The 16,898-nt window shown below is 37.2% G+C and overlaps 1 protein-coding gene across 3 annotated transcripts; it reads right to left on the minus strand.

Moving 5' to 3' along the window:
- Positions 12,107-15,615, minus strand: LOC18770020 (myosin-binding protein 7). 3 transcript variants are annotated; one of them, XR_002272545.1, is made up of 5 exons: positions 15,107-15,615; positions 13,164-14,759; positions 12,947-12,993; positions 12,372-12,546; positions 12,107-12,276 (listed from the first exon to the last, which is right to left on the minus strand). XR_002272545.1 is itself a non-coding variant. In XM_020568567.1 (4 exons), the coding sequence occupies exons 2-4, from the start codon at positions 14,553-14,555 to the stop codon at positions 12,447-12,449; spliced, it is 1,539 nt and encodes a 512-aa protein (XP_020424156.1). In that variant the 5' UTR covers positions 14,556-14,719; positions 15,107-15,614; the 3' UTR covers positions 12,107-12,446. The 3 variants fall into 3 exon arrangements, 2 of the variants coding, with proteins under 2 accessions (XP_020424156.1, XP_020424155.1); XM_020568567.1 differs by having other exon boundaries at positions 12,107-12,546; positions 13,164-14,719; positions 15,107-15,614; XM_020568566.1 differs by having other exon boundaries at positions 12,107-12,546; positions 15,107-15,614.

Raw genomic sequence — 16,898 nt, forward strand, 5'->3', positions numbered from 1 at the left:
TCTTCTTTTCTTTTTTTAAGTTTTATTAATTTGTCATTTTTTTCCCCTCAATTTTTCAATTCTTTCGTTCCACGTCATTATTTTATTTTGTTACACCAGTGTATATTAATTTTATGATAAAACCATCATATATTATTCAATTTCAATTTATTTTAATCTAACAATAATATAATATAATTATCTAAGTTTTTATAAAATTAGAAAAAAATTTATTTTTTTATTATACATTTTTTATTGTTTATAATAATTTTAGCCTTTAAAATATCAGAATTTAAAAATATATATTTTTAGGACAGAAATTAGCAAAAAATATACTTGAAAAATAACTCACATATTATTATTCTCAAATTGTCCTACCATACACATTTTCACAATTTTTATTTTCTGAATATGTTTTCTAATTAATCTAGCAGACATATTTTCGAATCCTAAAAATACAAATTCGTTTTCTCATTTTCATTCTTAAAAAATATTCTTTTGTTATAAAACCAAAGAATTTGAGAGAGAATTTAGAAGTAGAGAAAACCCTTGGATTGGTTCATCTCTTAGTATTATCAATCTCACATTACAAAGGAATGGTGTGATCCCTTTTGTAGGCAAAGCCTCTTTCAATTGGAGGTGGGCTCCACCTTATTATTTACAACACTCCCCCTTGGAGACCACAAATGATACGGAATATGCCTCGTTAAAAACCTTGCCAGTAAAAACCCAGTGGGACAAAAACTGGTCAAAGAGAAAAAGAGTACATAATCATGTGTAACATAAAATTCTGTGTATATTGACACGCGTGCGACACTGCCTCGTTAAAACCTTGCCAGGAAAAACCCAGTGGGATAAAAACCTGGACGAAGGAAAAAGAGTACAGTGTTTGAAGATCTTTATTGATAGCACGCTCCCCCTGATGCTTGGCAAAATATCTTTAAGCCATACTGTTGATCATCTTTCTGAATATCGTAGTTGACACTGCTTCTGTGAGTCAATCTTGAGCGACACTGCCTCGTTAAAACCTTACCAGGGAAAAATCCAATGGGATAAAAAAACCTAGATGAAGGAAAAAGAGTACAGTGTATGAAGGTCTTTATTAAAACCATGCTCCCCTTGATGAATATCTCCCCCTGAAAACTTCATGACTAGCCCTTTTTCCAGTAAGCGACCATAAAAATTTTCATAGTATCATCCCAAAGTGGTGGTGATTGAGCTGAGCTCTATCTGGTCCAGTATACTTCCGGAAAAACATTTAAGTGCCCAACGGATAATCCTCAAAAAATGTTTCAATACTTTCTTAGTATAAGCAAAAAAAATTTCGTTTGTACAACGCTCGATCGTTGGGTCGAGATAAATATTTCTTAAACTCTTCAGAAGCTTTAATGTGTTGTAAACACCTTATAATCGATGTACTCACTGAGGCAATTTATGCACATTAGTATTGAGTATAGATTAAACTTTATGACACATTATATAGCTTGAACCTAGCTATTTATACATCTTTAGGGAATCACTACTGGTGATATGCTCCGTGCATTTAATAACCCTTAAAGATAACATGTTGGTCTCCATAAATGTGCAATAAGGAGGCACAATAGAATCTGTAAATATGGAGAAAACCCAACATTCCTTGTTTCTGCCAGAAACATTGTGTCATACAAAGTAGGTATATTCCCTTTTATTCCGAACACCCAAGTATAACTTTCAGTATTAACATCTTTTGGGGTTCGTATTGTGGGTTTGTTCTTTCACGTTCATTCTCATCTATAATGGAATTGCCTCATTCTATTTTGGCTAATGATATTGTCGACATTTAATAATTGAACGTGGTTCCAATCAACACAGCCCATTGATGATTTGAGTAGCTACTCCAAAAATTGTCGTTCATCAATTCATGATCCCACCATTCTCATGTGCATGCGCATGCATCGATTATAAGTATTTCTTTGCCTTTGGGTACCCAAGCCACTTCAGGGGGCTTTTATGATGTGAGAATGTGGATTATAACCTCCAATGGAGCGTTATTTTGCAGTAGGGCGTGGATAATCTCCATTTAGGGAGTTGGAATATTCAGAACCCATATATCTGTCATGCTACAGACATGCCACAGATTAATACATACATGTCAATTAATTTATGGGACTTTAACCCATATAATTTGCTACGCATTAGGCGTGTACAATATCAATATTGACATGTTAAAGGATTGTCCTTTTGGGACTTCAATCCATATCATTTGCTACGCAACAGACGTGCATCATATTGATCACTGCTATACCCATATTCTGTTCTTATGGGACTTTAATCTGTGCAGTGTATTATCAATGTATCCAACTTGCAATCTGTAAAATTTTGCGTTAATAATTCATGGATACATACAAGCCATTCTTTTGGAACGGACTTATCTCCCCATTTGGTTACCTTTCAAGATAAAATATCAAATAAGTATATAAGCATAAAACAACACAAGTATTGCTTACATCCTTAGGTGGGAGAAACTTTTCTCAAGTATCATTCAAGCTCGTATCGGCCCAGTAAATATAATGTAGCGCTTGATGATCTAGTTATATCCTGCAAGAGCAAAAATCACAATTCTTCTCTCTGTCAAAAACAAATAACCCTCAGAGTTAGGATCACTTCATGGATTCTTTCTTTAGATGTTCATTCTAAAGAAATAAAATCTCTTATGAACAGAAAGTTACAAAAAGAGAAAAAATGCAAAAAAAATGTGATATTGATTGCAAGGTAAGGTAAGCAATCAGGGAAGGAAGCTGATGGGAGCAGACAATAAGCTCTCATATCTCCTAGTCTAGAAGGACTTCCGGAGATTAGAGCATAAGATCGCCTTCACAGTTTCCTGATGTAGCGGAAACGTGATCAGGGATAGTCTTGCTTCCTGAATGGATGATCAGAGATAGTCTTGCTTCTCGGGCATATTGAGTGCTCACTGATAAGAAAAATAAGTAGATATCGCATCACTAGGTATGGAGTAAACTGGATGTTTTCTGCAAAGAAAATTTCGTTAGTAACACATTTATACACAAATACAATGAATAGGTAGAACCGGTGAATTTCAAATTAACCATAGGAAAATTGCGAGATTCTCGGGATACTTTTGAAAAAGTAGCTCCGTGAAATCCGTAAAGCAAGATCGGCTTTGACGAAAATAATACTTGAAAACGCCGAAAGTGCCGACAAACATTAATAGAGGCCGCGTGAAGTTTTGGAATCTGAAAAAGAAAAAGAGAATATGGGGATCTGAGATAATATTGGGATCCTGGAAACTGTAACCATATTTCCTCCTATAGATATTGCCTTTGCAAAACTTGATTGGAGCAACTGCGTTTCAACTCAACTTCCTTCATTTTCTGAAACTTTAGTTTTTGTAAGACTTTCTTCAAAACCTTCTTAAAATGGCTTCCTCTTCTTCCTGCCCAAATTATTTCAATTTAAATGATGCTCCCACAACTACCAATGATGCCAAAGTTTGGCGTCCATCCTTTGTATCCCAAAATCGTCATCTCACAGTTAATGATTCTGTGATGATGAATGATGCTACTGCTGTCATAGTAGCTAGGAATTTCATTATTCCAATGGATGAAATGTTGTTGACAGGGAGATCTGAGGAAGAGGCTATTGATGACTCAATGGCTTTTAGCATTCAGAGTGCTGCTTCTGTTTCTAACATGGCTGATCGTTTGCGTGCCAGAGCAAACGAGGTTGAGAGGTTAACAACTGAAAATTCGTCTCTCCAAAGAATGCTTCATGAGTCTCAATAGGAGGTTGAGAAACTTAAAGGAGAGAATAATGCCTTGTTGAAACTGGTGAGTTCGTACTCTGTTGATACACTGAGAAGGCTAGACATGCTGCAGGTCTTCAATGAAAGAATTTTGGGAGACCACGAGAGGCTCATGGCTAAGCTTAAGAGGCGCCGTCCTCTTCCTTCAGAGGCTTCCAGAACATAATGTAATTTTATAGATTTTACAGGGCCTGCACCTTCATTGTAGGTGGAAAAAATCTATCTGTTATATGCTCCTTTCCTGTTATAATAATTGCGCACATTCTTAAACTTACACCTGTGGTTTTTACGTCTTTTCAAAATGACGGTTTGGAACCTTGTGCATTATAGGTTCAAATAACCACATTGTCTCTCCCAAATTTCATATTTTATCGCATGGTAGCCCGGAACTTTTGGCTTGAGCTAAACACAAACTCAGAATTTATTTGCCATTTTTCAAATGGACATGAAATATGAATTGAGTAAAAGCCACGATAATATCGCAATATAGTAGTGAAGAGCATTAACTACTATATACCCACAACTTCAAGTTCAGGATCTCTCATATATTTGGATCCATGGGCTTTCGGCCCAGATATAACAAAATATGTGGGGAGCCTCAATTCATTATTTGAGGTTTATATTGATATTATCCATTTCGCGGTGTATTCTTAATAACCGGAATTCACAAAATATATTTCTTCCTTGAGGTGTCGATTATAACAAAATCGAACTTTATTAAATTCATCATCTTCTTATGCCAAAGAAATATGTGGCATACCACAATTTGCAATAATACCTCAAGGGTTGTCTATTTAATTGTTGGAACTTCAGGTTCTCAATACTGTTAAATTTTGAACTTCAGGCCAAAGCCACATATTCTCATGGTATGGACATTCAATCCCCTTAGATTTTGAACTTCGGGCCAAAATCACATATTCTCATGGTATGGACATTTTTACAATTTTCTGGACATATTTCTGGACTTCAAGCCCTTACATAATTGTCCATATCTTGAGGAACTTCTGGCATCTCATTTAATTGCTCATCCATGAGTTTAAGGAACTGCAGGTTCCCTTTTGAATAGTGATAGTTTACCCAAAATGGTAAATATTTATGCATACATCACTATTCATGTATACGGCACTATTCATGTGTACAGTACATTTGCCAGTACAGTTATCATCCATGTGTACGGCATTATGAACCAATACGGTACTGTTACATCATTAAGGAACCCCGGGTCCTTATTTACATGTCAAGAATCAAGGACCCTCAAGTCCAATCACATGTTTACAAATATAGTACTGGAAAGACTGCCAGCTCTCATATTAACATCATCATCAAGGATCTTCAAGTCCTGATGTAATTGTATGATGAGGATCAAGGAACTTCTGGTCCTGATCTGCATACTGTAAAAACTCATCATACAGCACATTTAATCCATAAAATAAATTGCTGGTAAATAAATTACTGGTATGGACGATAAACCCGCACCATACTTTAAATAAATGTAAATGTGCGATAAAATAAATTCATAAATTAAATTGCTTGCTGTATGGACGTTAATCCCGCACCATACCTTAAATAAAATTAAATGTGCGGTAAAGTAAATTCATAAAGTATGAGGGTTAATTCCACATCATACTTTAAGTAAAAGTAAATTTGCGATAAAGTAAACGTGCTTGTATGGGCACTAATTCTGCTCCATACATTTAAATAAAAGTAAAGGCGTGGACGATAAATCCGCACCACCCTTTTAAATAGATACTGTTGTATGGGTAATAAACCTACACCATACAGTAAATAATGTGCAGTAAAGTAATTTCATAAAGTATGAGGGTTAATTCCACATCATACTTTAAGTAAAAGTAAATTTACGATAAAGTAAAGGCAATTATTGGTGGGTTCTTATCAACACCACGATCAAATAGTATAATATTATTATACTGATATATTAGTGGAAAGCTAGATATATCACGTTGGCTTTTCTTCTTTCCACCTGCAATCTACACTGGTCATGAGTATTAAATTCTGTAGGTATTTTAATAATGTAATTAATTAAAGGAGATAGAGTGAGGCAGGGTACTTATCCCTTTATTTCAGTGGGTGTTCACATGCCTGGCAATAATCCTTTGTTTCCTTTACTTCCATGTAGGATTTTGCTTTCCACTAGGCTGATCAACTTGCTGTGTATCCCATTTTGCAATAAATATACTCTAGCATAGGCTCACTTTTTAGGCATGCTTGCTAGATCTCCAGTGTCTTGCATCAAATCAACACCGACCTTTCAACAACTTTTAGTGGCTTACTTCCATTTTAGAAAAATGTTTCTTCACTGCTTTTTGACCATACTTCCTCCATCGATATCCATCATCAAGGATATCAACTTGGCTCCTCGTTTGAAAAGTATATCTAGCCAAGTTCAGGCCCCCCAAAGCTTTTGCTCTGAGAAGAATTAATATTGGTTGTTGTAGTAGTGGGTTTTGGACTATTTGGAGCTCTGCATGGGTAGCCTCAATCACTGCAGGGTGATCTCGACTCGGTCCGCTCCTTGTGTCTCCAACCGTTGCTTTTACTTTTTTTTCTTGAACGCCTCATATTTCTCCTTAATATCTTCTCTGTCTTGAATGAACTTGCTGCCGCCAAAATCAGCATCTTCCTCTTCCTTCAAAGTCACAGCAGCACCACCATCATCGGACAGATACACATGAAGTTTCTCTGGCGGATAGTCCATTGCCATGGCAGATAACACAGTGTTCATCACCCCCACAGTCGGTTCCTTCTCCGGATCCGCAGTGCAGATGAACACATCAACAGCCGGGAGCTTATCATTGGCAGGCAGCCTCTCCGGGAACGCGGTTCGCGAAACGGGACGCCACCGAGAAGACTGGCCGAGGAGCCACTCGAAGAATAGGAGGATTTCTGAGACAAACACAAGAAGCCATGCTATGGTGGTTGCTTTGGTTTTGGTAGAGTCTTGGAAGAAGAAGAAAAAAGCTCTGTAGTAAAGCAAGAAGACTAAAGCTATAGAGTGGAAGAATATATGTGTCCGGTTGATGACGATTGAAAGTTTGTGGACATGGCAGAGATTAAGGGGTAGCTTAGAAGAACTCTCCATATCTTCTTCTATTGTGACAAGAAAAAAATGGAGAAATTGAGAGAGAGAAGGTAGCATTGGATGGAAGGAGGGATAAGATATCTGGGTTTCATCAGAGAATTCAGCTGGTATTTTTAAAGCGAATTCGTGCTGATAACGTGTTATAAAACCAAAGAATTTGAGAGAGAATTTAGAAGTAGAGAAAACCCTTGGATTGGTTCATCTCTTAGTATTATCAATCTCACATTACAAAGGAATGGTGTGAACCCTTTTGTAGGCAAAGCCTCTTTCAATTGGAGGTGGGCTCCACCTTATTATTTACAACATCTTTGAAAATGTTTTATTGTCTGCAAAAACGATTTTCATGAAAGGAAAACATTTTTTATGGGAGTTGATTTTCTCACTCATCTTTTCTCTACTTACACACCCTTTTGCTTTTCAATAGTTTTTAATCAATTTTTTTTTCTTTTTTGTTCTTGCTTTCCTATTCTACCCTTATCCTACATTAATGTTTTGATAACTAAAATTAAGAAAAGTTAACATTAAAAAAAATTTTAAAAATTTAAATCAGAGTGTCTTATGCTCATTCATCATGTCTTTTCCACTCTAACATCACCTCCGACGACGGAACTCAACCACCATCTCCGACAAACTTGATTTGTTTCCAGCTGTATGCGTCTTTTTGTTTCAGCAGCCTGATGAATGGGCTTGGGCTGCCGTAAGGAAAAGACAAACAAAATTGCCCCTGTGCCTGAGTTCGAGAACCAGGCTCTAAGAGAGTTTTGAAAAGTTTGTGAAACCTTAGAAAACACCTTGGATTCCTTTCACCAATAACCAGATGAACGTGATAGATTAATAATATGGCTTGGCTTGAGAAGCTTGTGGCATAGGAGCTAAGCCTTCACGAGTGTAGTAGTAGAGAGAAAGAGCATGAATTTCTAATGGAAACAAAGGCTTAAAGTAAGGGGGAGAAAGATTTGGGAAGATTTTTGACTGAGGAAGAAAGAGAGAGATAGAAGCAGACAATGGGGTGTCTTGATTAAATTTCCAGTTGATCGACAAAAGCTTGGTTGTGCTCTGGATGGTGTCTTTGCTAGGCAGAAAGAGCCTCATTTTTTAAGCACTGTAACCTTTAATTTTATCAAGCCTTCCTCTCCCTTTTCCTTCACTTTCTTCCATTCACTCTTTTTTGGTAAAATTTCTCCAGCCTGAGCGTGTAGGCACCGAGCTTTTTGGGATTCCAAGATCTTCACGCAGCTGGACCTCTCCATGTGAGTGAGGAACCACCTTCTTTTTACTATGGTTTTCCTATTAGAGCTTGCAGAAGAAAGAAACAGGGACAAAGGCATAAGTCTAATTGGTATTCCTCTTGTGCATATGAATCTCCGTTGATTTTTTACAATGGCCTGCTATTTGACTTGGTTTTGAGGCTTTTGACAAGCTAGGTACAATGCTAGATATTTTATAAGGTACTAGGTTGGGCTTTTTCTAAGGTATTAGGTCGTTGACATTTTATTTCCAGCAGCCAGCTAATCCTTCATGGTTTCGTCAAGCTGCTGGAAACAACTTATTTGCTTTTTTTATTTTTTTGTCAAGGCACTGGGCATCCTAGCTGGTGCGAAATTTTCTTAAATATCGCAGACTATTGGATATCCTCCTAAGGTATTGGGCCATTTTTTCTCTCTGTTTGGGCCAAAAGCAACCACACACCAGCCCACTTCTCACAAAAGCCCACAAAATAGAAGAAACGGAGGACTGGGTTTTGATTTGAAAATAAAAACCCCAAAACCAAATAATAATAAAAAGGGGCCCATGTCTTTTACAAAGTGGCAGAGTAGTAAAAACGTCAAGATTAAGTGGCAATCCATCATTGACGGAGATTAATAAAACAAATCAAAAGAAAAATTGGATTGGGCCCAGCTTCTTATCTCAAATTCTGGAGTGCAAAATCAAAAGACCTTTTTTGGAAAGCCTATGTTCAGAATTCACGTGACTACCTGACTTAGAAAAGTCAACAAATTCAACTATCATGGAGGAAGTGATTGGAAATTAAATGAACACAGGTCGTTTGCAAAATTTTCTCTGCAACTCTAAAGCTAAAAGATCAAAATCCTTTTTTATATTCAGAAGAAAAATCTGCTCCAAAGAAAGGCACTATTTTCAAGAGATAAGAAGATCGCATTTGGGAAATAAGCAGGAAAACAGAGAAGTGATTGCCTTAGAGATTGACTAGTGAGAGCTTATCTACCATAATTGATAGAACTCCTCTTTCTTTGCATTAAAAAAATGAAAGATCTTTTGAGAAATTTGCCGCCCATTGTTAAAACAAAGAAGCCCTACTCCAAAAACATTTCTTATAAATATAAAGAGACGGTGAACAAAAACAAAGGACACACAAAAATTCAACAATCAATCAAACAATCAGAAATCAACCAAAGGCAAAAAACTCAAAATGATCACTTGATCACTGAGAACCTTCAAACAAACTGGAGCAACCAAAAGCTCATTTGAGCCACAAAAGAAGCCAGCTATAGATCAGAACTTCCAAAGTTCAGACTTAGAGAAATAAGTCATTCAAAACGAGACTTCTCTCGTTACAAATTTGGTTCAGCAAAAGCCAAGACAAGCATAGTTTGAGTTTTCACAAATATGAAAACCTCAACAAATTTTATAATGCAGTTTCATCTTGATAAGTCCTCAAGTCTAGCCACTTCGCCCCTTCAGACTAAAGAAGCCGTAGTTATGCCCGCTCAAAAGCCTCCCAAGGCTTGAAGTAGATTAAAGCTTTGCCAAAATTGAACTTTGGTATCGATTTGCAGCTAAAGCTAAGCAATTGAAGTTGTTAATAGCTCAGTCCAGCATAAATATACTTGGTCCAGCCAGGATCAGAAGTTTCTACCCAGGCGAAAAAGGAATTCCAGCCATTTTTTGTCTTTTTAGAGTTAATTTTTCCCTTTTTAATTCTGCAGAAGGTAGTTCTGCCTAAAACAGTCCGCTTTATTATCATCTATTTGGCCAGAACTACCAATTTTATACTATGATAAATTATGAAGTCCTCACCAGTCTGAGGCAAGAAAAAAACTTACTTAGGAGATATTCCTCACCCAAATTCACAATCGCTTGTTTAGAAATCAGTAACTTGGGGCGCAAGTTATCTGTTTCAAAGAAGTCTACTAGGATTTTTTATTTCTAGCAGTGGCACGCTCGCACACCAAAGAAAGTTGGCTTGTTGACTAGTCAATGGTTTCAAAGCAATGGGGAACTTTGCCCTTCCATCACAGGAGTAAAAACAAAACGGGTGAACACTCTCTCCCTTGCTTACCCATATGTTTGGGCTCAAGAAATGAGCTTGAGTTTTGGTGATCCAAGTAGTCCAAAACTTCCATCATTTGAACCTTCAATGGGCCTCGTGAATACTTGTAACTATCCATACCACATCCTACTCAACAACCCCCATGCATTTGCGTGGCTTGGGTCTACTTAAGCTTGTAGCGTAGCTCGATATCAAACTAATTGTTTTCGCTTGGCATGTCGCGTGTTTGCTTAGCATGGCATGTGGCCCACAACTTGTTCAAGCGCATCCAACAAATTTTTGCGTATCCTAATTGGGCTTTTTCCCCAATTAAGCGTTGTGTTGAACTAGAAATATGTTTGGACCTAGCCTTAAATTTTTTGGGCCTCAACACTAGCAAATACCCAAATTCCGACATATGAATCATACTTTCCCAATTTTTGTAAGAACCCACAAGAAAATACACAATAATTTAAAATTGAAGGCTTCTTATTCAATTTTTGATGTGTTTGTTTAAAAAAATTAAAGGTTGAAATGGGTGCTAACATGAACTGATACGGTAACCATTAATCATGCCTCCTAATTGGAAAAAAAAAAAAAGAAAAAAGAAAAAAAAAGAGCAAAGTCTTTGCATGCTATTCTTTGCAGCAAAACATGCAATCCACAAAACCACTTTTGACAGAATGAAGGAAACCTTCAGGAATTAATCCCCAAACTCAAGCCAGACGATCAATCTGGAAATGTCGTCCACATATAAATTTATATTTTCCTGGAAAATATTTACACGGAAAAAAAAAAAAAAGGAGCTCTTATGATACGTGTTCATTGAAGGAGTAGAAGACACTCTCACTTTTTTTTTTTTTTTAATGTTAATTTTTCTTAATTTTAGTTATCAAAATATTAATGTATAAGGTAAGGGTAGAATAGAAAAGAGAAAGAATAAAAAAGAATAAATAATGATTAAAAATAAGTGAAGAAAAGAGGAGTGAGAAAATCATCTCTCTTGTCTTTTTTGGCAAGTTATTTACACGGGCTGGATTTTTTACCAAACAACAAGTGGTCGAGAAAAATATGGATAAAAAATAATGAATTTACCCAACACCACACACAGACAGAGGCCTGGAGTGTTTAATTAATTTGGGAGTTGGTATTAAGCTCTTTCGTAGTTTGGCCAGTTAGGCAGGAGACAACGAAGTACAGGCAATTATGAGTAATTTCCACTGCTCGGTAATTTAAGTTTTTTGGCTAAACGCTGATGAAACATTTTTGGTTGTTAAAAAGCATTTTGATGTAAAATGCCTTGAAATGAACATCTTACATCTGAAAAATAAATTTAGAGCTCCGATAGGCCGGAATATTGATGATGTAAATTTACATCTCGCCCGAAAAGTGTAAAAAAATTCATAAAAATGGTTTTACATGTTGATATCACCAGAAGTAATATACAAGGTTAAGATAAGACTATGACCTTTCCCTTCTTTGTGAAACAACGTACCACCCACGGCCATGCGATCCTCAAAAGAATATTAGTACCAGGATTGGCAGGCACATCAGTTCATCTGTCCCACAACCTTTTTCATTATGGGTTTTATTTTATATTTTGTGCAGTACAAAACCCAGGTAAAATGGGAAAGAAAAAAAAAATTTGCAAACTACAATTCACAATTTCTTTTTTTTTTGGCCAACTACTATTAACAGTTGAGAAAGACAATACAAATGGACCTATCAAACCAGCATTATTAGTTCTTATCCTCAAAAACAAAAAACCCACATTATTAGAAAGTAAAGGAATTTGTGAAAGCCCCTGTGTGGTGGACCAAAAGCATCCACCAATGCTTTAACCAACAACTTTGCTTTCAGAGAGGAGAAAAAAGAAAGGGATAGAGAGGCCACAATACAGTCCAAGAGAAACAAGATTTAAAATCCCCTTTTGGGGTAAACCTGCATAAGATAGGGCTGAAAGAATAGGCCTTGCATATTTGAATTGGAAATCAATCATACAAGCATCTGCAATGTACAGGAGAGGACAGTCAAATGACACATAGCTTGAGCTGAAGAATTCCTAAGAACCGTATGAGCAAGCATGCCCAAACTGTATCTAGAAACCGGTCACTCAAACCCCCGAAAAAAAAAATTTTGAATCAAAAGAACACTCTGCACAAATACCCAAATTCAGCAACAACCAAACCAGGAAAGAATACAAAATCTACTCGTACAAGTGTGATTAAAATGCCCTCGGTGTATCATGAGAGCATATCCTTCATATGGATACTGATGTTTGCTAACTGGTTTCACACTTGTGTGCTTGTAAGACATCTCCACTGCCTTGCATGGGGACCGTTGTCTAGAAGCATAAGCAAACCCACGTTGGCTGATAGCCCAAACATATACCTGAAATTAGATTCAAACCAATTCAAGACATTATAACAGGATTAATTGCACTTGATCAATCAACAAAGCGAAAAAGTTCCAGGGTGCTGTGGGAGGCAGAGGTTTTGCTCTCAAGGCTAAAAGATCTATTGCTAGATACTACAACACTATTCTCACCAAAAAAATAAATTGCTACAAAGATGTCATCATAGTTAAGAGCACTACAATTTTTAAATTTCAAATATATTTCTATATAGGTTCAATTTCCAGAGTGCTGTAACGGGTGCTTGATGCTTAGATGGTTAACAAATCCATTGTTTTTCATTTGATCTTTAAAACAAATATATAAATTAGATTGTGTCAGTTATAAGACAAGATAAACTACTGATTTATATCTATTATGATGTTGTGAACTACTTACTTGCTTCGACGCGCTCTTCTTCTCCAGAAAACAAAGGACTTGATCCACTGAACACAGAGATGAAACAAAAATAAGTGTTAATTAAGCATAATGGTCCCTGAAAATGATAATTTTGATAGCACTCTCTGGCTTAAAAAATAAAAATAAAGAATAATCAACCGTGTAGCACTATTGGAAAAATTATATCTCATTTGCCAACAAAAGAATCCAACGTTACCTTAAAAACTGACATGAAGGATGTACTTCCAACAAGAGATGGCTTCTTTACAGTCATTTGTTTCTCCGCCGACATGTCTTTACACAAATGTTGAGCTATTTCTTTAAGTAATACCAGTTGAGCTTTGTCAGTCCGCATCGAAAGCATGGCCTGCCTCATCGACTCCCTGTCAGCCTCAAGTGCCTGAAGCCTCATATAGAGCTTCATGACATCAGGATCCTCAAAATCAGGCTGATTAAGTGATCCCCTTGGAGCAGTTGCGTAATCTCCAACTCCAGCTTTGGCGTCTGTAAAACCATTGTAAGGTGCTCCATTATGGATAGAGTCAATGGTATAAACTCTGTCACTCATGTCATCTCCAAATTCTGATGCGTTATCTAGCTTTCTCGTATTTGGGTAGTCCTCTGACTGTGAGACATAATCCACCTTCTTCAAGCTGCTGTTATACCTAGGAGATTCAGCACCAAAATCTGAACCAGCTTCTCTAACCATATACATGGGTGAATCACTTGAAAGTCTCCCGGAATGTCTTGACCGCCTAGGAGAATAACCAACCACAACCTTTTCAAAAATGTTCTTGGAACCTGAAAAATCCCCATCCAGCTGATTGCTGCTCGGACACCTCTCCATCTGAGAGAGCCTGTTTTCCAGATTTCTCAAATGATCTCTCCCACGAGGGGTCTCACCAAATGCATACTTCTCAATATCTGTAACATCATCATCCTCCTCCAATGGACCTTGAGTCTCATTAAGCTTGCATTTCAAAGGTGGATACTCATATGTGGGCGTTGTGGGGAGTTCATACTGCGCTTCAAAATCACCCATACTCTGGATACGGCTAAACCCGCCCTTCTCACCCTCTGCCTCAGACTCTGTGAGCCCATAACTCATCATTCTATGCTTATAGGCCTGTACTTCACATGTGAGTGCCTGAATTGCTTGTTCTCTCTTATACAACAAATCTTCCAGTGCCAAAAGCTCTTGCTGGTCATGTGCCATCTTCTCCTCAACAAAACACTTGAATTGCCGAGCCTCCATCTGTATTTCCGCCTTCTCCCTCTGCAATCTCAATATCATTGACATAGCCTCATTTGCGGCCGATGATGAAGCATTCCTCTCCTCGTCCAGTTCAGTATACAAATCTTGTATCGTATTCTGCTGGCTACTAAGAGTCTCACGTAATGCAACACATTCGTTCTCCATTTGGACTCGTGCATTATAATAAATTTCAAGCCCAGGTATAAAGAAACGGTTACCATCCTCATACTCGCTATACTTTCTCTTTACCGACCGAAGCCAAGTCCCTGAAGAAACGCTCATAACCGAAGAACTGCACTCGCAATTAGAACACTTCACCACCTGCCTCGAAGATGGAAATCCTTCCGAATCCATGAAGCAATGTGCATTCAAAATTCAACCAATTCAAGATCAAGAGACGATAATTCAACTATTCAAACAAATCAACCATCTAACGTACACATTCGCTCCCAAATCCTCTCTCTTTGAATCCAAGACCTTTAATGCATTTCCCTCCTTCCCCGCACTCCGACCATCAGCTATTGTTCCTCTCAGATCAACAATTCACACGTAAAACTCCTAAAACAGCAAATTTATAACAAATTAAACCTAATAGTGCAAAAGAAAATTTTTAAAAAAAGTAAGAAATTTTCTGCTCTGATTCAAAACGATAAATATTACCAAAAATGAATAACTACAAAACAAGCATGTATACAAAATTACAGTTTCCCTTAAAATTGCGGAAACATGGTAGGGTAAAGTTACCTATTGGAGCATTAAGGAAATTGAAGACTTTGAATAAATAAACTTTCCCGGAAAATAGTCCAGGAAACGAAATTCCATTGAAAAAAAACAGAAACACCGATAGACAGAGAGAGACAGAGAGAGAAAGAGAGAGAACGGGAGAGAGAGAGGGGGAGATTTACCTCGAAAGAGCTTGAAGAACAAAAAACCGTAGAAAGTCGTGGAGAGCAGGAGGTGCAGGCCAAATTTTCCCGGAAAAAAGCTTTTCCCGGAGAAAATATAGGATCTGAAGAGGAAACAAAAGAAAAGAAAAAAAAACCGAAAAAGAAAAAAGACGACGACCAAACCGGGTCGAGCTGGAAAAAAATGATTCCGCCCCGCGTTCTCGTGAAAAAGTTTAGAAATCGCGGGGCCGTTTGGAGGGAAAGAAAATCGAAGAGAAAGAGAGAGAAAATTATGCAAACCCTAGATTTTTTGTTTGTGTTTGTTAAAATTCTTCGGCCTCTTTTTTTTTTCCTTTTTTTTTTTTTCGTCTCAAATTTCGTGATGTCTTGGGAAAGAGAAAGAGACGGACGGTTGAATTTGGATTTTTGGGTATCTCGCGCTTTTCAGTGGAGAGAGAGAGAGACCTTGTTGTTGGGAGGGAGCCCTGTCCAACCTCTCCAACTAATTACCGTGTCTTTTGAAACTATATATAATTACTAAATAAATATACTTTTTTAAAAAAATAAAAAATCTTTCTATTTACTATTCTTTGCAAAATGCACGTACACACACGAATATAACACGTTTAAAACTCAATAATTAGTACTAATAACTGCTAATGAGTGATTATGAGTTGTTTTTCTTGTGGATTTTCAAGGGCTTATAAACTATACTTTATCCACTTGGTTTTATTTTAAGATATTACACTTGGTTTTACTAAATATGTGTGTGAATTGTGATAATACCTTTTGTCTCAACCCTACAAAACTCAATAATTAGTGCTAACGAAATCTAACTTAGTGGAAAAGGGCTAATTACTTGTTATAAGGTGTTTGATTGCGACTTTAACCCTATCTGATGTACAGAAAAATATTCTATTAAGTTTATGCGAACTTTTTTGAGAATGAGAATTCATTCATAAAATCACAGACGTACAAAGAGCAATATGATACAGTGGCCTCATTAAAACCTTCCTAGAACAACCTTATGGGACAAATCCCAAAGGAGGAAAGAGTACCACACACATCATGGACTAACAAGAGAGTCCAATTCAGGTCACTTTGGACCATTATAATAAGAGAACAAGTAAAAAACAAAACCTAACACAAAGACCTCCGACGAGAACTGCAACTAGAGACCAATACAGTAAACCCACATGAGAGGACCGTAGAAACCCCAAATAGTAAACCCACAGGAGAGGACCGCAGAACATTCCAATTGTCAAAAGAAGCCTTCTATGAGCAAAATCATAGTCCTTTGACACCCATACAAACTGTAAGTCATACCATAGCAGAAACTAGGAGAGAACACGGAGGACGAACACAAAAACAACAGTAAAAAAATCAATGAGAAGTACTCAACTTCAACTCAGAACCTAATAAAGAAAACCTCCTATTACCAAGCATAGTTCTTCTATCGGTGCAAAGTAAAGAAAAGCACCACATCCCAACACTACCACCAGCGTCGCTGCTGCTGCCACCATTAAAACAGAGACAAAACATCAGTCACCAAGTATCACAACTCTCCCAAAGAGAGACACAATCCAGCGTCATTGCTGTCGCCGCGCCGAGACAAAGACAACACCAGCCACCTAGAACACTGCAAAAACAGTCAAACAAAATAACAGACAAACAGACCTAAATCCAAACAGATCTAGACTATCTGGGGAGGGGAAGGGGAGGAAAAGAGGGGATAAGATAAAAAGAAAATATGGGAGAAAAAGAAGGGGAGATGAGGAGACGAAGGGGAGGAGGGGCAATAGCCATCCCC

The sequence above is a fragment of the Prunus persica genome, chromosome G7 (genome assembly GCF_000346465.2).
Source record: "Prunus persica cultivar Lovell chromosome G7, Prunus_persica_NCBIv2, whole genome shotgun sequence".
NCBI lineage: Eukaryota > Viridiplantae > Streptophyta > Magnoliopsida > Rosales > Rosaceae > Prunus > Prunus persica.